This window comes from Sycon ciliatum, chromosome 8, assembly GCF_964019385.1.
Source record: "Sycon ciliatum chromosome 8, ocSycCili1.1, whole genome shotgun sequence".
NCBI classification, from domain to species: domain Eukaryota; kingdom Metazoa; phylum Porifera; class Calcarea; order Leucosolenida; family Sycettidae; genus Sycon; species Sycon ciliatum.
The window spans coordinates 8344251-8365541 of NC_088650.1; the positions used below are offsets into that span (position 1 = coordinate 8344251).

Genomic DNA, 21291 nt, shown 5'->3' on the forward strand with positions numbered 1-21291 from the left:
CTGTGTCTGTGTTGAAGGATGTTCAAGTTAGTTCAGCAAGGAAGATCTTGAAGGAAGGTTATTTCAGGGAACTGGCAGTAGTGCATGAGTACATAGTTGTCTGATGTGACAATCATTATTTCTCTAACCAACTTTGACGAGCGTTTGCTTGAAGTGGACATCACCTGGCCCAGCTAGTTTTGACCTCCTCAAACATTGCCAAACATTGTCCGCACAAAACTAATACTTCGTCCATCTAGCTCGCCGTTCAGCTTCGTGGTGTCGCGGACAGAGGGGGCTGCGTCATGCTTGTTGGACACATCCGCCTCCTCGAGAGCTTCCTGCTCGTGGTTGGCGTGTGCGTGGCAGCCTGCTGTGGCGACGATCCCAAGAAACGCAACCCAACACCAGAGTGGACTTCGAATGCTCAAAATGCCAGTGACCCGCGTGGAACGTACAGAGTGGCTTTGTGTCCACCTTCAGTGTGCGAGGTGGACTTATTCCATAGGTCGTGTTTCCGCAGCAAGGAACCCATCTGTCCAACTCTGCTCAACATGAAGGCCACCGTCTGCTGCTCCGCTGGATGCTGTGAGCCCAGGAGTAGCCCGCTCAAGGAATTCTTTGGGAAATTCTGGTGAGAACTTTGTCCTGAACACGGCATGAACTGTTTGGCTATGAGTGTAATGCTGAATCGCATACAGTGAAAACTTCAAAGTCTTTTAGCGTCCACTGTGACAATAACTCGGTGGTGAAGACTTCCAGATGGTGAAATTTGCACACACGTTCTGATAAGTCGACGCTATACGTGGCGAACATTCCCACCACTACAGAATGAGTTTGAAAAGGGTGCGTCCTAACACGATGCAGTAAACGCACTGCAGAGTCGGACGAAGCCTTTCAAACCACTCGTTTTCAAATCAGTGCTCGGCCATGACGTAATGCAGCACGATAATATCAATCTGTACAGCTTTCCGGGCGACAAAAGCGTGCACAAAGAAATTGTATAGAGCCGGCTTACAGTACTGTGGGTGCCGAACAATGGAGTGCAGAAGAATGACCAGCCAAGGATTTCACCAAGCACAGCATACCAATGTACAGGTATACACGGTGACTCAACAGTGCATGGACTGTAAAAAAAACTGTAGTGCATGAAAGTAAGAGTTGTGCCGGGTCAAGTTGGAACGGTTGCGGAACAGACAACTGCACAGTTTATCTCTGCCATCCATGCATACACAGGCACATACCGTCTTTCTCTCTCCCTCTCTCTCTCTCTCTCCCTCTCCCCCTTCTCTCTCTCTCTCTCTCTCTCTCTCTCTCTCTCTCTCTCTCTCTCTCCCCCCCCTTCTCTCTCTCTCTCTCTCTCTCTATAATCTCCCTCCGTACGCATATGTATTTAAAGTGTGCGTGGTCTCCCTCTGTATGTACATGTATGTGTGTGTGATCTCCGTGCTCTCTGCTCTCTGCTCTAGGCTTATTGTAGCCATTGTCTTTGGTATTGTAATCACGTCAGCCACATCAGTGTGGCTTCGACGCTCGCAGCAGTGGAATCGCGGCTTCTACATGCGCCGGCGACACCTTAACCAACAAGGTAAGCTGATCCTCTGCACCCTTTTTCGTAACTACATAATAATGTAGTACAGTCAAATATCGCCTATAGCGTTGGTGTTTGATTTGGAGCATGTTATCACTATAATCGATATATTACTCCCTGCCAGGGTAATGTTAGCCATTTGCTCATAGAGGGTACTCAGTATCCAGGTGATGTCACAGGTCATCAATGTGCCACAGTTGGTGCGCATTTCATCCATGTGTCGTGCAATTTGCCACTTTTGCCAGGCTCCATGTCGCCTCCTTTCATTCCATAATACTATATGCTTTGCGAGACCAGTGACCCACTTGTTGTGCACTGTGGGCTGTCACTTAAAAACCAAATTTTGTTGTATTTCGAAGAAAAAAGTATTGTCGCTTTGGAGAAAGGGTTTGAAACTACTGACTGAACAATGTGCATCTCCTGTTTTCTGTCTCTGCAGGTGCAGGATCTAATACTGTAAATGCAGATACAAATGCTCCAGCACCAACGGCGGATATGCGTGATCATCCACCTGCCTACGACGATGCCCTCGGCTTTCCCAAACCGGAAGACGGCTTGGACTCCCTGGCACATCCTCCGTCATATAACGAGGTGGAGCTAAGACTGGTAGCGGGTGCTGCTGTTCCTGTTGATACGGCTACGCCTGGTATCGCTGCTATACCTGCTGCTGCAGCTACAGCTCCTGTATCTTCTTCCGCTAGTGCTACAGCTGCTGCTGCCGTTGCTTTTCCCCTTCCTCCTCCTGCGTATAACTCTGCTACTACTGCCGTGAGTGGTGACAACAACCGTGGCACTGATAATGTCGTTCTCACTACTGCTGCTGTGCCAGCACCTGCCCATGCTGCCAGCACAACCGTCACCCACAGCCAGCGTACTGAACGGTCCCAGTCGGTCGACGCCGAAGAAGTCCGTCCAGAGTCTACGTCGTCGTCGCAAACGTTTGCCCAGAACAGCAGCGGCAGCTCTCACCCCTCCCTGTGCTCCATACAGTCGGCACAATCGGACTCCTTTGCCGACAGTAGGCCATTGGTGTAGGCCGCCCGCAGCAAACCAGGGACAGCTACTGACAGAAATCTGCTGGTGATCTACCGTGATGTGCCAACACAAACTGACCAATGGCATGCTTTCAGTGCCTGCAAGCTAGACAAATTTCTCTTCACCAACTCTCTGCCCCAAATGAAACACACATGATATGACTGTAACGTTGCTACTAGGAATCCAAGCACTGCACCCACCCTTTTTTCCCACTTACCGGCTCAAACCTGCTGAGGTCTTATGATGATATTTAAATCCGCTTCTTTTCCAAGCATAATACATTATGTAGTTTTTTGCACATCAGTTTTCTCAGCATGATTAATGTCAACCATGTTTACTGTTTGTTTAGGCACACGTACTTCTAACCCTGAAGCAAAGTAGGCTTCGGCAGAACCATTTTGTAGACTAGTTTTCATAGCTGACCTCTGGACGTGTTGGTGTGTACATGTATTGAGGCTGTGAAGACTGAAACACGCATGTTCCACCATTGTGCCTTTTTGGGTGTTTTTCTTATTGAATAGACATGGTTAGCATTTTACCGTTCACGCTATTTGGACGGTCGGCCTGCACCGTTTTTTGTGTGTGTAGACATGGCATTTTACAGTTCACGCGCTAGATCCAACGGCACTCCTACCCCAAACCCAAAATACCGTCGGTTTGGTACCGTTTCGACGATAGAAAGCTCTTTTTAGCGGGAGAACGAAACGGTAAGATTCTAACTAGGGTTACCTCACACGTCTATCGTTGCGTCAGGACTCAGAAGCCAAACTGCTAACCGGGTCTCGAAAACACATCAAAAACAGTAGACCAGGCAGACTCGCCCTCTACACGCCGACCGTCGAAAATAGCGTGAACGGTAAAATGCTAACCATGTCTAATGTGTCAAGACACATCGCAAGAGTACACCCCCTCCCCCCCCCCCCCCCCCCCTCCTTTGCACATCATAGCAAGACTACCCGCGCCCCCCTTTGCACATTACAGCAAGAGTCCCCCCCTCCCCATTTCACGTTATGGCAAGAGTACCCCCCCCCCCCTTGCACATTACAGCAAGAGTAGACCCCCCCCCCCCCTTTGCACATTACAGCAAGAGTACCCCCCCCCCCCCTTTACACATTATAGCAAGAGTATCCCCCCCCCCCCTTTGCACATTATAGCAAGAGTATCCCCCCCCCCCCCCCCTTTGCACATAGTCATTATAGCAAGAGTACACCCGTGCCCCCCGCCCCCTTTGCACATTACAGCAAGAGCACCCCCTCCCTCCTGGCCCTTTGCACATTGTAGCAAGAGTACCCCCCCCCCCCCCCTTTGCACATTATAGCAAGAGTACCCCCCGCCCTTTGCACACTGCAGCAAGAGTACCCCCCCCCCCCCCCCTCTTTGCACACACTATATAGCCAGAGTACATAACCCCCCTCCCGTCTTGATTACAGTCCTGCATACCAATGTGTACTAGTACCCGTTTTTGGAGACAGATATTAGTGACTTATCGCGAACTGTACAATCATGTATATGGTACAGAAATATCCAAATGGTATGCAATTATTATTATTATTATGGAAACGGTTTACAAAAAATGTCAAAAATACATACCGTTTGGATGGATTTCAGAAGTGCGAGACATATCAAGAGTCGACTGCACGAGGCCGCCCTGTAGGCCCTACTCATTGTAAATAAATACATGTTCAGTTGCCAGCACTGTACATGTATTCTCCAACTGTCAACGAAAACACAACCAGTAGAATCATTCTTTTTTTTCCAATACAGTATTGCCCCTTATCTGCCCAGACCATCACAGCGATCAACTCATTTCCCGCAAACTGTACAATGCGGAAGTAATGTTTTAAAAGCACTACATCCCCTGTGTCCTGTTTCGTGTTTGTCTCCACATATCTCTCAGTAGGGTCGTGTTATCAGTAAAAAAAAGTACAAAAAAAACTAGAACTAGAAGCCGACCACCAGCGTTACACAACCAAATCCTCTCCTAACCGTCCACCATTCTCAACTAGTTTCCCGGCCCGCAATCACGAACGCACGTCTTTGACAACATCTGCACAAAATTCATCTTCAACCGAGCTCAACCCACCAACATGATTCAAGCTAGAAAACCAGTGTCCTCATCGCACAGCAGATCTACTGTAAAACAAACAAACAACCTAAACAACAACAACAACAACAACAACAACAACAACAACAGCAACAGCAACAGCAGCAGCAGCAGCAGCAGCAGCAGCAGCAGCAGCAGCAGCAACAACACGCCGTACTAAAGAAATCATATGGCGGACAGGAGAGGAAACATGGAATCGAACGGCTGTTGAGGCTCCTGGTCAGGCTGGGGTAAACCAAAAGAAAAGAAATGATAAAATGGATTGCAGATTGGATAATATTGATTGTGATGGATCTGGAGAAAGAGATATTTTATAGAGAAAAAAACCATACTCCATGTGTATAGTACGTACACTCCAGGGAGTACGAATTCCAGAGAAGAACGGAGGCACATGGCTCGTAGAGCATCAGAGAGGCCATTGCCATTTCAAAGAAGCAGCCTGCCAGAATGGTGCACACAAAGTGAGGTCTCACGCTGGCTTCCCGTAGGGGGAAATACGGGATGCACGGCACAGGGACCGGCTACGGGAACACAGCAGCACTCATAGCACACGCCCAGGCCCACACACTCACAGCACACGCCCAGGCCGACACACTGGGCCTAGTACGGACGGACGGCAATCCCGCGCACATTCGCCAAAGGAAGCGGTGCATTGCTGACAGCTGCAGGTGGCCACAGTGGCTTGGAAGTACGCGACGCCACATCTACTATGAGTGAGCTGCAGAACACGGAGCGAGTGATACACAAGGAGCACAGCAATCACGCCTGAACATATCCTTGACAAGCCCATGTTTACCATGGCAACCATGTAGGGTATAGGGTAGTTCACAGCACTGGGCAGCCTGATGATGTCCGCCTTCTTCATGACATATCTGCACACACACACACCCACACCCACAGCACTGGACTGCTTCACATGACTCTGGGACCAAGCGTCCTGTCCAGCGAGGTCAGGAGGTTGGGATCGAGCTGCTCGACGCGGCCACGCAGGATGGTGGGCCCGAGGAAATGAGCAAAGTGCGTCAGGCACTCCGCCGCAGCCGCCGTTGCCAACTGGTTGCTGCCATCCTGCAGGGATACACGCAGGAGAAAAGTGACGCTACGTTAGGTGAAAGTCAGAGCAGCAGTGCTTGCCCAGCACAACAGGCCCATACTCCAGCAACAAGGATTCAACATTGACACAAATTGAAAAAAAGGTGCACACACACACTGCGCCTGCAGTCAGCCGGCAGATACAACGCAGAGAACAAACGACGCAACTAGCGTCGTCTAGGAGGCAAGCAAGACTTCCAGCAAACTCTGCCCACACCTCACTTACCAGTGCATAGAAAATCGATGGAAGGAACGCCTCCAGGTACTGTTTGAAAGGCCGCTTGCCAAGATATTTGGCGATCTTGGGAAGCTGGAACACGTGGAAAGTAATAAGAAGAGTCCAATGCAATACAATCATGCAATATAGCAACAAGGAGGGCTAATTTCGCTGTAAGCAATTTATTATGTCGACATGCATGAGTAAAATGGGAAGCGATGATTGCAGGGCACATAACGAAAAGGAAAGAGAGGATTAGTTCAGAACAGCTTTCTTGTTCCATTCATCAGTGGATCGACGTAACAATGGAATGGGAAATATTTGAAACAATTCAATCCAATGTAAGGTTGGATATGGATATGCCAGCGATGTGGTCCCCTAGTGCTGTTATACACAAGATCAAAAACGAACTCAATAGTCATGTGACACTGCGCAATTCATACAAATAAGGATTTGCCATCAGCATGACACCACAAACCGGGCCAAATATGGATAATTGAACCTAGCTTACTATTGCCGTGGCTGGCTCAACGCCCTTGTCTCAGGGGATTCTGTCCCTGCATTAGCTATGCTTGTCACATGCTATGAGATTGTGTCTAATAATAATAATAACTGTTTTTTGTTCTATACATGTCCGCACTTCTGCACATAAAAGCTTAAGTCCGGATATAAGCGCACCTCCAATTACAAGCGCATGTGCTTATATGTGAACATGATTGGCGAAACGCCTGGGAGCTGAATATACTACTCACCGCCTTGCACACGGACTCCAAGAAGGCAAAGTGATGCGTGTAGTGTCGTACGCGGCAAGCGTCGGCGACGATTGGCAGAAGTGCGGTGCTCTTGGCCTGAGCGGGCTTCAATGCCGTCAGCTCAGCGACAAGGTGCACACAGCTGCACACAAACACGCACACGCATAAACACAGGCAAAACATGTAACAGCTGGATCAGATACATGTACGAGTACTATTACTTCTAGACTCTTCCTGTTACACACACCCGCACGCACGTACACACGCGCTCGCACAGACGCACACACACACACACACACACACACACACACACACACACACACACACACACACACACACACACACACACACACACACACACCCGCACACACAGTGTAACAGCCAGATCAGAATCTACTAAACATTCTTCCAGGCTCTTTCTACTACAGCTTCTGCTATTGTCGATGTTCGACGCAGAGTGACATGATACGGCTGCATGGTGATGGATACAAATCATCCCTGATCACAAATAAAACCCAGACAATGGCCGTGAAACTAACACTACATTGCAACACTAAATGGTCCCATTAGTCCACGCACCGGGTGAATGGCAATTCGGAGGTGAATACTGTAAAACATGTAATTTTCGGTGTAACTTTAATTAAGTTCGGTGATTTCGGTAGAGAAACCGGGCACCTAAATTTAAACAAAAGGCACTAGAGTATGCACTGTATGTGAAGGGAACGCTGGTCACCTAATTCTACACTACACCTGACACCTGGCAGGTCTCTGGTACCGAAATTTTAACGCACCTAAAATTAGTAAATTACACGTTTTGCAGTATGTCATTCAGTGCAATAAATTAAACACCCTACTCACCCATCTCCAAGCTCCCACGGCTCGGCGGGACGGCGAAACTTCGACGCGCCACTGCAACCGCCCTCATGTACTTGTCCGCCGCGACCCATCTTCGGTGCCAACGAACCACAAGAGTACATCTGTGACAGTGGCAAAGCAACACATGCAACACGTGCAACACATGCAACACATGCGTGAATAAGATTCCCTGGATTTAAGCCAGGGCCTGTGGAGAATCCATAAATACAAAATTAACAATTATACGAATCATGAGCAAATAAACCATGACACGAGTCAGTAGCGGGTGCAGTAAAAGATCCAGCATACACACACACACACACAACACACACACACACACACTACTACTACTACTATGTACAACTGCCACAAAATGGCCACGTCGCTCCCAGAAGCGGGAGACAACAGCGAGAAAAAAGAAACAAGGAGAATAATTGAGGTGAAAGGGGACCGTTCTACACATAGCTAGTGTTTCTGTCTTCGGTGGCGGGTGAGGTCCTGCGGGCGGGAGAATCGTTCGTTACATAGGCTGCATTGAATGGGCAGATTAGTCCTCTGGTCCTTTCGCAGTCGTTTGCCTCGAGTACAATTATGGCGGTTAAAACCAGCCTGACTCTTCATGCAGCGATCACAGATCGAGCAATGGTGCTGGCAGCAGTCCAAATTCAGGCTGCATCTCGTTGAAACAGCTGGTATTTCGTCCGATGTCTGACGCTCCACACAACGATGAACTGCAAAACCGCCAGCGCTTTGAAACCAGCGGTCACAAACTCCACAGTGACGGGCCCCAGGCTGCTGGGCAACAGGTAAGGACCGTACAGCTGAGCACTTGTGACGGTGAATCCCACGAGCAGTGAATGATCGGTTGCAAACCTTGCAGGTGACTTTGTTGTTGTTACACTCCACGAGATCATCCGGAGTCTTTGCAATTGCCTCGCGCCATGCTGGGCGATCCTGAGCCAAAGTGAGCCAATTCACTATGCCACCGAAACGAAGATCACGTGCGACGAGGTCTTTCCATCGCAGTCGTGGCCCACAGGCTGGGCGTGGATCTGAGAAGAAGCTAAACAGTATCACACACACACACACACACACACACACACCTCAGACATGCCCATCGCGGAAGCGATGATAGCGAACAGCTATGTTAGACATAGCAACTTGTGCTGGGATTACACCATTCAACAGCTTGCAAGGCTGATGAATTGACCGCCACTATTTTTAGCCTGGTATCCACCACACAGCTGTTTGAAGTGACTTTTTCTGGCCAGTGAATCCCTATTATTTTTTTCATTTTTCCATTAAAAAAATAAATGGAAAAATAGGGACACACACACACACACACACACGCCATAGCACTCACTGGCTGGTTTTCATGCAGAGCCATATCGTTGTCATGCGCCTGCTTCACGACGCCGAACGTGGCCGGACCGCTCTCCAACTGGCTGTACCTGTGCAGTAGACCAAGACGAGTATATAGTATTAGTATTTGTTATTATTCAACATTTCCTGGCTCGTCAAACGACTGCCAATAACAATTGAACGTGAAATGAAGGGTGCACACTGCACAGCAACTTTGCGAAACAGTACAAAAATTACACCGAACGACAGTCGGCTGGCAATGTTCAGACAGTTTGCAGAACTCTGAGTGGAAGCATGTGTAGTCGTGGAGCAATTACCGTTACTCGCCCCGCTACTATGCAGCAAAGCAGACCGCAGCGAGTACTGGGGCACCGGGGACAAGGCCCCTTGATCTTACATCCCTTTTTAAATACAGTGCTATTTTAAAACTCAGACCCAGTGCTGCCTTGAATGAGCGGCCATAGTAAAAACAGCCGTAGAGTAGCAGGAGAAAGCATTAGACACAGAATACTACGTGCAATTTATAAGTGCATCAACACTTTGCGAGAACTCTCGGAAGTTGTGTCTTGCTGGCAGGGCTGTGCACATGCACGGCAATGGCACGGAACGATTGACAGACAGTATGAGTCATATGCACTCCCCCCCCCCCCCCCCAACACAAATTGCTAGATATTGGATATGAAAGGGACGGTGAGCGTACTTCTTTGACTCATCCGCTTGATCCTTGACACCTTCCAGGCGCGTCTTGGCCGTGGTACACAGGAAGTCAACCGCTTCATCACCTGACACAAGAGAAACAATGGCCGTAGGTAGAAAGCAAAGTCAAAGAACGACAGGAATGGCGGCATTGGCAGTCAACTAGGAATTAGGAATTGTATACGGTAAGAAAGGGTTTGCTCCCCACACCGGAGCTCGCGCTATTCCGCCGACTTTACTTGACACTTGACTGACTCACGACTGCCATCCAGAGCACACGAGAAGTCCATCGAACCTTCGACTGTGTATTGAGCAGGGAGTGGTGCCTTCTTGCAGGTTTGCCGAGTCGAAGGTTCGATGGACTTCTCGTGTGCTCTGGATGGCAGTCGTGAGTCAGTCAAGTGTCAAGTAAAGTCGGCGGAATAGCGCGAGCTCCGGTGTGGGGAGCAAACCCTTTCTTACAAATCATCGCCGAAGTCGCAACCACTACTTCGGACTGTATAAGGTAAGGTACGGGAAATACATGAACGATTAGCACAGTCGTCACAACAGTGAGATCTGTCCAAGACAATCACTCTAGAGACATTAAAATGTGATGCCCGTGCACAGGCGCTCTTCTTATCCAAAGTCACTCGACTGGGTATACTAGTACTGTAATTTCACAAATTTTCGGTGTACTTTTATTCTCGGTACTTTCGGTGCGTCTGTTTCATACCTAAAATTTCAATACACCAAACAAACACTAACACACATAACTCAATAGGGAACTGCTTCTCTGTACCGAAAATTTCTGTTCACCTAACCTAGCTTTTTGCTCTCATACCGAAAATATTGAGCACCGAAAATTTCTGAAATTAGAGTAGTTGTACTGGTCTTTTGGTGCAGGTAGTCGCCTTATCAGAGTGCTGACCTCACAAGGACTTACTGTAGTTCACAACACAACCGTACTTACGTAGACAAGTACAGTACTTGGAGTGGAAGCTGTGTAAATGTAACATCAAAACTCACAGCACTACCTAGCTGCCTAACGCATTCAGCACGCCAAGGGCATAAACTGCTTGACAGCCATGCTGCAACATGCGCACGTGGCCACGTGTGTGTGTGTGTGTGTGTGTGTGTGTGTGTGTGTGTGTGTGTGTGTGTGCTCTCTCTCTCTCTCTCTCTCTCTCTCTCTCTCTCTCTCTCTCTCTCTCTCTCTCTCTCTCTCTCTCTCTCTCTTTCTCTTTCTCTTTCTCTTTCTCTTTCTCTTTCTCTCTCTCTCTCTCTCTCTCTCTCTCTCTCTCTCTCTCTCTCTCTCTCTCTCTCTCTCTCTCTCTCTCTCTCTCTCTCTCTCTCTCACACACACACACACACACACTCTCTCTCTCTCTCTCTCTCTCTCACACACACACACTCTCTCTCTCTCTCACACACACACACACACACTCTCTCTCTCTCTCACTCTCTCTCTCTCACACACACACACACACACACTCTCTCTCTCTCTCTCTCTCTCTCTCTCTCTCTCTCTCTCTCTCTCTCGTGCGCGCATGTGTGTGTGTACGCGTGTGAATGCATACTCACCATACGCAAAGGCTACATTGGCAAGAGCTGCCGCTGATCCCTGTCGAACCGACGGGATGTTGTCGGCAAGGTTGGTCAAGAACAGCTCGTACAGCAGAGACAGGGATGGCCTGTCGATACATCACACAGACAAAAACACACAGTTAATTACACCATGAAAACATAGAGAATGCGTACAAACACAAGAAAGTGGACCAAGCACAACCAACACATGCTACAGGATGAAGCAAATACGCATACAGGAGATATCAGCTACAGGTAGTGCTGAGTCGGGTAATATTTTCTTCGGGAACCCGAGGTCCTTGCGGGTAGCACGGGTACCCGACTAGCCGTGCACACCCCTAGCTACAGGCATACATTATACAGTAAAACCTGAATTAAGTGACCACCTCACGGTGCAAGCAAAAGCGGTCGTTAAAGTCAGGTGGTCTTTAGAACCAGGTCCCACAGTGTCTGTGTAGAACTGTTGGTGCATGGAAAAACGGTCGTTAAGAGCAGGTGATCGCTAAACACAAAGGTCGCTTACACCAGGTGTTACTCTATCTCCAATCTACCAGCTCCCTTGTAGATAACCACTAGCACCTGTACTTGAGAGCAAGTGTACGATTTGAATGAGCAGATATCGCAGCACACACAGTACAAGTTTTCTTTACACAGTAAAGTTACAAGTTCACGCTGACCATCATGACTCAGAAACTTACTTGCACTCGTCCGGGAAGCACTTGACGAAGTTACCCGATGCAATGCAAGCGGCTGGGCAGAAGCAAAGCAGTAGAACAACACCACCACGGCACTAAGAACAGCGTAAGCCGCCAATCAGATCAGCGCATGATGGCGATGCACATAAGTGCTGGACCTACTGCTGAGCTGTGTCAGCCCACGGAGTAGCTGAACTCCTAACAGCGGATCACCAGTCTGGGCAAACACACAGACTCGCTGGTGACCGTGCACATATTCTCCAACTTCCAAATCTCTAATGTTCAGTTAATACTGTAAATATACAAAATTTCGGCGCTGCAAAATTTCGGCACTTCACGATTTTTGACATTTCGGCGGCGATTTATTTTCAGCGTGGGGTAGAGGGCATGGTATTGCGACAGATGCTGTGAAAAATTTCATCGGCGTTTTAATTTAGGCGTTTTGGGTCGGTGCCGAATATAGCCGAAATTAAATAGCTGCCGAAAATTTGTATATTTACAGTAATACCGTACTGCATTGTAGACAAAGCATGCAACTCAGACAACAGACTCAGACCCCACAAAACAATCCACAAAAAAAAACAAAAAATCACTCCATATTGCCCTGGAGTATTCACAAATCACCAAACTCGCACAGGCTAACAGGATATCCCACGCAGCACTCCATAGGCTTATCTAAATTTGCAGTGCATCCGCCACCCCTGAAACCGCGCACCACTAAGCAGCTAGCAGGCCAAAGGTGACAAGCTAGCTTCTGAGAATTAACTGCAGGTAGGATTACCGGATTTCCCCGATAAGTCGCACTCGATTATAAGCCGAAGTCCCATTTTCAGATTTGAGCCATGTTGTTTCAATAATTATAGTCACATAGATAGGGTGTCGCACTCGATCGTAAGTCGCACCCCTTCTTCGCCCTTGAAGTTAAGCGTAAACAGGTGTGACTTATATTCGGGGGAAATCCGGTCATGATCGTCACATAACTCACCATCTCTGACAGGCCAGCTGTCGTCGCGGAAACAGTCAATCAGCGCAGGCAAAAGTGTGCTGGAGACGTGCGGCCGAACAGTATCCGCATCAATCTGCAATACAAACGTGTCAAAGGGAAAACGGAGTCTAGGCATTAGTGCAGATATTTATTTTATTTTATCTCCTTGGTAGAATTAAACAAGGCCAAGCAGCAATCGGCCTTGTGGCTGATGAACAAATCCTTGGTACAATGACAAGGTATGATACGATTGTCATGTTCTTCGAGACTTCGGCACATCGTATCAACGCCAAGCAGGAATGAAACAGGCTCCACTCCGATTCAAAGTGAAAAAGTTGTGTCTCTCTTCGGGCCTCTTATTGGAAAAACAAGCATCAGTGGGCATCTTCATTCATATGGAAGAAGGATGAAAAAACAAAAGAAGGAGCAGTGTCCACTAATTCAGCATCCTACCTGTGATGTTGCATTTGTATGTGTATCTGTTTTGTTCCCTTTCTCTGTGTTTTGTGTTCCTGGTTCTTGGTCTTTAGTTTTGTCTTCGTTAGTGCTTTGGTTTTGGCCAGTACTGCAATAATAATAATGTCCCAGAACATTACACTACCTTGGATCCAAGCTCGGCAATGCATGAGCACGCTGCCTCTCTGACTGCATGGTTGTCCGCCTGGCTCGCAGAAACGTAGAATTGTACCTGGCACGACACACAATCCACAGCACAGCAGAACAGCAGAACAGCAGATCTACCAACAGACAAGAAGAGATCGTAGGAATCTGATGTTAAGCTGACCTCTACAGCACACGCGCCTGGACAGAGGTTAAACCTATAATTTGTAAGAAGTAGTGGAAAGGATCAGTCAAAGTACATGCTCACTGAGATTATTTTCCACACAGCCCCTTCGAATGTTCCCCTCGCAGTGCACAAATGAATCTCAGCATCGCAATATATTAATAAAGGTTGACTGACTGATTGATACTGCAGCTAATTGTCCTCTTTTTCTCGTAAAATCAATACAATAAAAAATGTTTCACAGGATACAATCATGTAGCATGCATTGAATCAATCGCACAGTAGCATGCATTAACATTATTAAATCACTCGTACAGTGATTGTGCAGCCTGCCGCATCTAAGACCAAGCACTCACCATACTATCAATGTGCTGTTTGACAATGTCACAGCCAGCGTCTCCTACGATTCGCCGCCAGCTCTCCTGCGAGTAGATGCGGACGCCTTCGGCTACATAGTACCTGGAAAAACAGCACGTGAAAATTCAGTCTCTCTCTCTCTCTTTCTTTCTCTCTTGGTCTCTCTGTTTCTGTCTCTGTCCCTGTCTCTCTCTATCTCTGTCTCTCTCTCTCGGTGTTTTCTTTCTTGTTCAAGCAGAGGTTCAGGACAGGCTTAGCAAACAATCACCACACATTAATGTACTTCAGCTTGGCCTTGGGCAAACTGCGTTTGCAAGAAGACACTACCCCCTCCTGTCCCCAGTAAAACGCCAGCTTGGCCCCACTTAGTATGTTTCTACTTTCTAGTCTACCATCGATGTACTGAGAATAGGAGTGCCCTTGACAGGAAAGTACATGTACTGCTGCAGCACAGTGCACTACGACTGATCATCTGTGCCTGGCCAAACGTACCGGTTCAAGCACATCGGCGGCAGAAGCAGCTTCAGGTACTCCTGTCGCAGACTGGCGTCGCTCACGTTCAGAACGAAGCAACGAGTAGCTACGGAAGCCGCCCACCGTACCTGCACAGTGCCAGTCATATAACACAGACAAAGAGGCAGTAATTCTCGACATCATGTGACCCATGGATGCAGGCATTGACTGGAGTTGGAACCAACATGGACACCGCCCTACATGGTCATGTGACCCATGGATGCAGGCATTGAGTGGAGCTGGAACCAACATGAACACCACCCTGCAACTTGCAAGGTCATAGAGAGGTTCCGGAGTACGATTTTTCGTGCCAAAATCCGTGGAGGCGCTACGGATTTTTTTATACGTCGTTTTCGAGCAGTGAAATGTTCCGGAGTACGGAACTTATGTGTTTGCCATCATTGCCTACATAGGTATACATAGGTTACGATCGCAACCACATCATATTCCCACGCTATGCCTTTATATTTTGAAAATTTGTACCGAAATCCAAACTTCCCGTGGAAAATCGATGTTTCTCGTACCGAATTTGTACGTGAAAAATCTTTCGGCACTCGATAACGCAAAATCTCCATACGAAACATGGTTCGTATGAAAGCCAGTCCATAAGGATTCTCGTGCCGAAAAATCGTATGAAGCACGCCTTTGAAAAAATCCGTAGCGCCCATACGGATTTTGGCACGGAAAATCGTACCCCGGAACCTCTCTCATGTGACCCATGGATGAAAGGATTGACAGGAGTTGTAACCAACATGGCTGTCTTGTATTTTTCATGGGATGGATGTGCAGCAGCTCTATATGGAAGACGGCTGTGTCAGCATGGCAAATGCCTATACACAGATGGAGGGCATGGCAGAGCTGTGCTGAAGGGTTTGCCTCGCTTACTTGGCTCCAGTTGTCCGCCAGGCCCTTAGCTAGATGAGCGGCGAACTCCATGCCCAGGTCACGGGCAAAGATGTTGGTACCGACAGCGGTAGAGCCGCTGCCCTTACCCTCCGCACCTGCAACAACACACGAATAGGACGAGTCAGAACAGTCAGGCACGCATACTAGTAGTAGAAACCTGCCGCTGCTCACAGAGTGCTCACTGCCACACGGGGGCAGAGAGTCCTTACACAGGTTGCAGATTAGATAAAGTGTGAAACCTGAGTAGCAGAACCCCTGAGTAGCAGAGAAACCTCATTCTGCCTTCTGAGTAATCAGGGATACTGGTACGTGCAAAATACACGCCAGCTCGAAAAGCCATTACTAGTACAGCAAGCAGCTATCGCTCTACCGTGCGCATGTGTGTGTGTGTGTGTGTGTGTGTGTGTGTGTGTGTGTGTGTGTGTGTGTGTGTGTGTGTGTGTGTGTGTGTGCAAGCGCGTGTGTGTGCGTGCATGTGTGTCTAGTCCATAGGTCTTTGCTTTTGTCTTGTCGCAAAGATCAGCCAGATCCAGTCAAAGGAGAACAAGCAGTACTAGTAGCAGAGCAATAACACAATGCACATGCCCAAGGAGGGATAGGTACATGCTCAGCACGCCTCTCATCCGCTTACCTGCCGTGGACGCTTTCGATGGCGAGGAGGAACTCGGCTCACCAGCGGAGCCCTGTACCAGCGAGCCGCAAAGCAGAAAGGCAGTCTCGCGCACAAAGCGGTTCATGTGTGTCAGCGCAATGTAGATCAGGTCCAGGAAGCTCTGGTCAATGTAGGGATCAAAGCGTACTCCGCAACCCTTCACCATTGCACTCAGGCATCTAGCGAGGCAAACCAAAGACACGAAGGAGAGAATACGGCATGCTTAACTACATCTTCGTGCCAAGTTAAGATCGACCATTCGACAATAAATTCAACCACATCAATTACACCATGCGTGTGTAAAATCAAATGTTGCTGAATATGTGAAATGCCAGCTGAGTGCATACAAGAATCTCCCTACGAAGAGCCGAAGGACGGCATAACAATATACACCGTAATGCTGAGACTCGCACGGGATGTAACCCTCAACACAACGCAGCTGCAAGTACCTTCTGCCACCCACCATTGAGCACTCTGTGAGGAGCGGAGTGGGTCTACTACAGTCAGACCTCGCTTAACCGCACACATCCGTTTTCAACAAATAATCCAAAGAGGCGAGGGAACCGGATAATCGAACACACATGCTATAGGTGTGCATGGCATATGCTTTAAATCGGTAACCGACGATTTTCTTCCGGATGGTGAGGGATCCGGAAGAAAGAGGACCGGATACGCGAGGTCTGACTGCAATAGTGACTATGCCGGGGGGGGGTTACAAACACCATCCCCTGCTAAGCCTTGGGGCTACACAGACTATTCGTTTACAAAGACCATAGGCGGCATGCAGATCGCCAGACTACAGTGAAACCTGTCCAGGTGACCAGTCGGATAACGCGACCACCTGCCCCAGAAGACCACTGTAGCCAGGACCAAGGGATGCTATTCCCAGTCAAACGACCGTGGATAAGGAGACCACATTTTGAAGGTCTCTTGAGCGGTCGCCTTAAAACCTGCATATGATCTTACAGCATGCACACACACAGGGCGGTGCAGGAACTGTATATCACAGGAACAATGTTCCTGGACGAGGTGGTGTGAAAACCCAGCCACAACAACAGCGAACGCGGACTACTTCAGCCGAGATTCAACCCAGCTCACGCACACATAAACAAACACACACGCGCGCGCGCGCGCGCGCACACACATACACACACACACACACACACACCATTGGACCATTGGACGCCCATCGCCGGAGGCGATGATAGCGATGCTACAGCAGGAGCCATAGCAACTTGTGCTGGGATTGCACCATTCATCAGCTTGCAAGGCTGAAGAATTGGCCGCCGCTATTCAGCCTGGTCGACACCACACAGCTACGAAGTGCCTTTTTCTGGCCAGTGAATCCCTATTTTTTGGTCTTTTTGTTTATTTTTCCTGCACACACATCACACCACATACTCCGGCATGCACTGGCTGTTGGTAACCACCCAGGAGAATGAAAGAAAAGTCAGGAAGAGTCTGAGAAAGAGAAGAAAGACGTGTGTAACCATAATCGTCGGGAATCGAACACACACACACACACACACACACACACACACACACACACACACACACACACACACACAGCGGCATCACTTACTTCATGCTGCTTTCCAAGGCTTTCCAGCCGGCCGTGTCATGTAAGATCTGCTCCGCTGCTGGTGTTGTCTGCAGAGTACACAGTGAGATGTAGCCGAAAACACCAACACACATTACACATAAAATAAGCACCAGCAGGGCAAATATTCCATGGCATTCAAAATACGTACATGCAGGTCCAAATCAGTAAATCTGAGCGTATCATACACCACTCGGAGCCAACACTTTAGAGAGAATCGCAAATACTGGATTTACTCCTCTCACCCAAGCCATTCAGCATACGAGAAGCTGTGGACGCTGCTACACTTCAACGTGGGAATGCATACAATAAATAATAATAATAATAAACACTGGACATGGCTTACAGGGCGAGACGTCTCCACTGCGGTAGCGTCGGACGTGGAGGACGACAGTGCCGTGGACAGCTTGCCGACTTCGTCCTCGGAGACGCGCAGGTGCTCAAAGTCACGCGTCAGGTTGTCGCGGATGGTCTGCAGCACCACGTCGCGCACCTCCACATAGACCTTCGGGCCCAGCGAGGCGGAGAGCAAGCCAAGAACATCTCCTGCAAAGCAAACAACAGGCAACAGTATATTGTCTCGATCCATATCCTCCGTTGCTGTGCCGGATGATCCGTCGTTATCACTTCCAGCTCTTCGTGCCCACAGCCAACTTCATGAAACATTTGTTCAGGTCATCACCACAACTGCGGATGTTAGAAAGGCTATCGCCCGACTAAAGTCTCGCCGCAGTCCTGGCTTGGACACCATTACGAATGATGTCCTGAAGAAACTTGCCCCGTCGATATCGTACCCCCTCTGCCGTATTTTTAATGTGTCCTTTTCGACTGGTAAATTTCCAGCAGCATGGAAACTCGCGAAGGTTGTTCCGGTTTACAAGAGCAAAGGCTCCAAGTCACAAGCCAGCAATTACCGTCCTATCTCCTTGTTGTCCTGTGTATCGAAACTATGTGAGCGATTATTCTTTGATAAGCTTTATGCTCATGTGTCGCCGGCCCTTGCCCCAGTCCAATCTGGTTTTCGACGAGGAGACTCAACCACCATGCAGCTGACACGCCTTGTGCAGGACATTGTGGCCCTTCGTCATGACCACCAACATGTTGGTATGTGTTTTTTCGACCTAGCAAAGGCGTTTGACACGGTATGGTTCCGTGGACTCCTAGCTAAATTATCTGCGATGTACAATGTTTCCGGAGCGTCTCTGGCGTGGACTACGGACTACCTAACAGATAGAACGCAATCAGTGTCAGTCGAAGGGGTACTCTCAGACCCACTGCCTGTGAAGTCGGGAGTCCCCCAGGGATCTATACTGGGGCCTCTACTATTCTTGTTGTATATAAACGATCTACCTGACTGTATAGATGGTTTGTCACTATTTGCTGATGACACAGCCCTCATTCAGTTTGACGCCGACATTGCAAACCTGTGTACGAAGCTTCAGAATGGAATCAATGTTGTTCATAAATGGATGTTGTCATGGCGTCTGAAACCCAATATCTTGAAAACAGAAATAGTCTTTCTCCCTCAACTAGACCACCCTCCCACATTTACCCTTCCCGGACTTGATTCGGCTATTAACATTAATATTGTAGATACGCACAGGCATTTGGGTGTTGTATTTGACTCGCAATTGTCCTGGAATTCTCACGTAGATTTTGTATGCAACAAAGTTAGCAAATCTGTAGGTTGCCTGATGTCTCACTGCTCCCACTTGTCCCCCGAATGTATTCGTCTCTTTTATAAATGCTACCTCCTTCCTATCTTTCTGTACGGCGCCACTGCTTGGCATTCCCTGCTTAGTAAATCTGCTGTACAGACACTAGAAATATATCATAAACGTGTGTTGAAAATTATTTTTCGTAAACCCTCTCTTTTCCCCTCTACTGATCTATATAGTTTGGCCTCCACCAGCCCCATCTCTATCCTGTCGCAGAGACAGTCATGCGTTCTGGTCCATCGTATTAAACTCAACATTGTCCCTGAACATCTCACCAAGTATAATTGGTTTACTTTCGCACGGGACACTCGCAATGGCATAGTACTTCCCAGTGCTCTGTCAACTATGTTTACCAAATCTCCTATCTTCTCTGCATACTCGTATTGGCTCAAGCTGCCCATGGAAATGAAGACAATATCCAATATTAGACAGTTCATAGACCATGTTAAATGTCATGCCACGTTGTAGGCTCGCTCGCCTCTTTTGCTAGCTTCTCTCGCCGCTCTCCACCATGGTCAACATAGTGATACATTTCACCCCGCTGATGCATTATTTTCTTCCGATTATCATCTTCTTTCCTTCATTTTTTTCTTCTCTTGCCATGGCTGGCTAACGCCCCCTCCTTTGCATTGGCTTCTGCCATTGGACGGTGAAATAAATATAATAAAATATTATTCATTACCTACTACTGCAAGGGGTCGTCCATAAATATCGAACTTTTTTCTTCACAAAAATGAAATAATTTTGTTATGGGGTGGGACGGACCGGGAGTTGACCAATTTCATTTGAAAAAACATTGATGCATGCAGGAGCAGTGACACACTTGCAACTTTTGTTGTATTACGCATGCATATGTCAACATTTTTTTAACGTTCTGAGGGGGAGGGAGGGATTGGGTCTAAACTAAAAATTAGTTCGTTTGGTGAAAAAAGTTCGATATTTACGGACGGCCTTTAAGGTCTACACATTGTCGGCAGGTTTGAACACGGTGCATGCCTGTGTGTGTGTGCATGTGTGTGCGCGTGCGTGTGTGTCTGTCTATCACACACACACACACACACACACAGACACACACACACACACTCTCTCTCTCTCTCTCTCTCTCTCTCTCTCTCTCTCTCTCTCTCTCCTGAAGTAGGTAGAATAACAATTGCAAAAGGAAGTTGATCACTTCCACCCGTCGGTGAATTTCATTCCGTACATATTATATTAAAAACTCCTGCCCGTGCATGAAAAGCCATCAGAGCTGTTTACGAAACAACTCCACCTACAAAAACTGCTCTATATGTACATGTAACCAGGTGTCATTATTCATGCAACCCTGTACACAGTCACTGTTCACGTACCGACAGCAAATCTGACTCGAGGTTCCTCAGCCAGCAAAAGCTTCAGGCAGCGACTGGTCACAGCGTTGCCAAAACCCTCGTCACAACGAGAAGCCTCGACGATAACTTTGCACCCATTCAGTCCGCCGAGATTCTGCTCCCAGCTCAAATCAGCTTCAAGCAATTTCAGTAAATCATCTTGGAGTCCGGTCGCAGCTCCTTCGCCTGCACATGCCTGCAGCAGTTGCGTGAGCTGAGATTCGCCTTTGTCTCGATCCAGACGGATCTTGCTGCACATCAACTGCAGAGCTTCCTCCATAATTCTAGTTTTTCTTCACCAAGAGCAAACTGGCGGCAGGATAATCACACCGAAAACAGTTCTGGTTGATGAACTTCACCTTCGGCTTCGAATCATTGCACAAACATGCACAAGCAGCATTTTCTTTTTCTTCTTTTCTTATGATCTCGCTGACGTAATCAGCGTCGTGCATGAATCATCGATCCGTC

General features: G+C 48.1%; 2 protein-coding genes across 2 annotated transcripts; one reads left to right on the forward strand and one right to left on the reverse strand.

Moving 5' to 3' along the window:
• LOC135822569 (uncharacterized) lies at positions 1-3089 on the forward strand. The gene is made up of 3 exons (XM_065335371.1): positions 1-613; positions 1449-1567; positions 2010-3089. Exons 1-3 carry the CDS (start codon positions 285-287, stop codon positions 2603-2605), a joined length of 1044 nt encoding a protein of 347 aa, XP_065191443.1. The 5' UTR covers positions 1-284; the 3' UTR covers positions 2606-3089.
• Positions 3090-4662: 1573 nt separating this feature from the next.
• Positions 4663-21183, reverse strand: LOC135823194 (uncharacterized). Its single transcript, XM_065336038.1, has 17 exons — positions 20806-21183; positions 18088-18287; positions 17724-17791; positions 16121-16320; positions 15469-15584; positions 14563-14672; positions 14070-14172; positions 13531-13617; positions 12930-13023; positions 11948-11999; positions 11247-11356; positions 9688-9769; positions 8989-9076; positions 7629-7747; positions 6771-6912; positions 6028-6111; positions 4663-5777 (listed from the first exon to the last, which is right to left on the reverse strand). Exons 1-17 carry the CDS (start codon positions 21101-21103, stop codon positions 5622-5624), a joined length of 2109 nt encoding a protein of 702 aa, XP_065192110.1. The 5' UTR covers positions 21104-21183; the 3' UTR covers positions 4663-5621.
• Between the last annotated feature and the right edge of the window lie 108 nt (positions 21184-21291).

Excerpts from the sequence above, each read along its gene's own strand:
- LOC135823194 (XM_065336038.1), bottom strand. The coding sequence starts at position 21,103 with ATGGAGGAAGCTCTGCAGTTGATGTGCAGCAAGATCCGTCTGGATCGA. Across the intron at positions 17,792-18,087 it reads CAGTGGAGACGTCTCGCCCT|ACAACACCAGCAGCGGAGCA; the intron begins GTAAGCCATGTC and ends TGTACTCTGCAG. Across the intron at positions 7,748-8,988 it reads CTCTGCATGAAAACCAGCCA|ATGTACTCTTGTGGTTCGTT; the intron begins GTGAGTGCTATG and ends CCACTGTCACAG.
- LOC135822569 (XM_065335371.1), top strand. The coding sequence starts at position 285 with ATGCTTGTTGGACACATCCGCCTCCTCGAGAGCTTCCTGCTCGTGGTT. Across the intron at positions 614-1,448 it reads GAATTCTTTGGGAAATTCTG|GCTTATTGTAGCCATTGTCT; the intron begins GTGAGAACTTTG and ends TCTCTGCTCTAG. Across the intron at positions 1,568-2,009 it reads GCGACACCTTAACCAACAAG|GTGCAGGATCTAATACTGTA; the intron begins GTAAGCTGATCC and ends CTGTCTCTGCAG.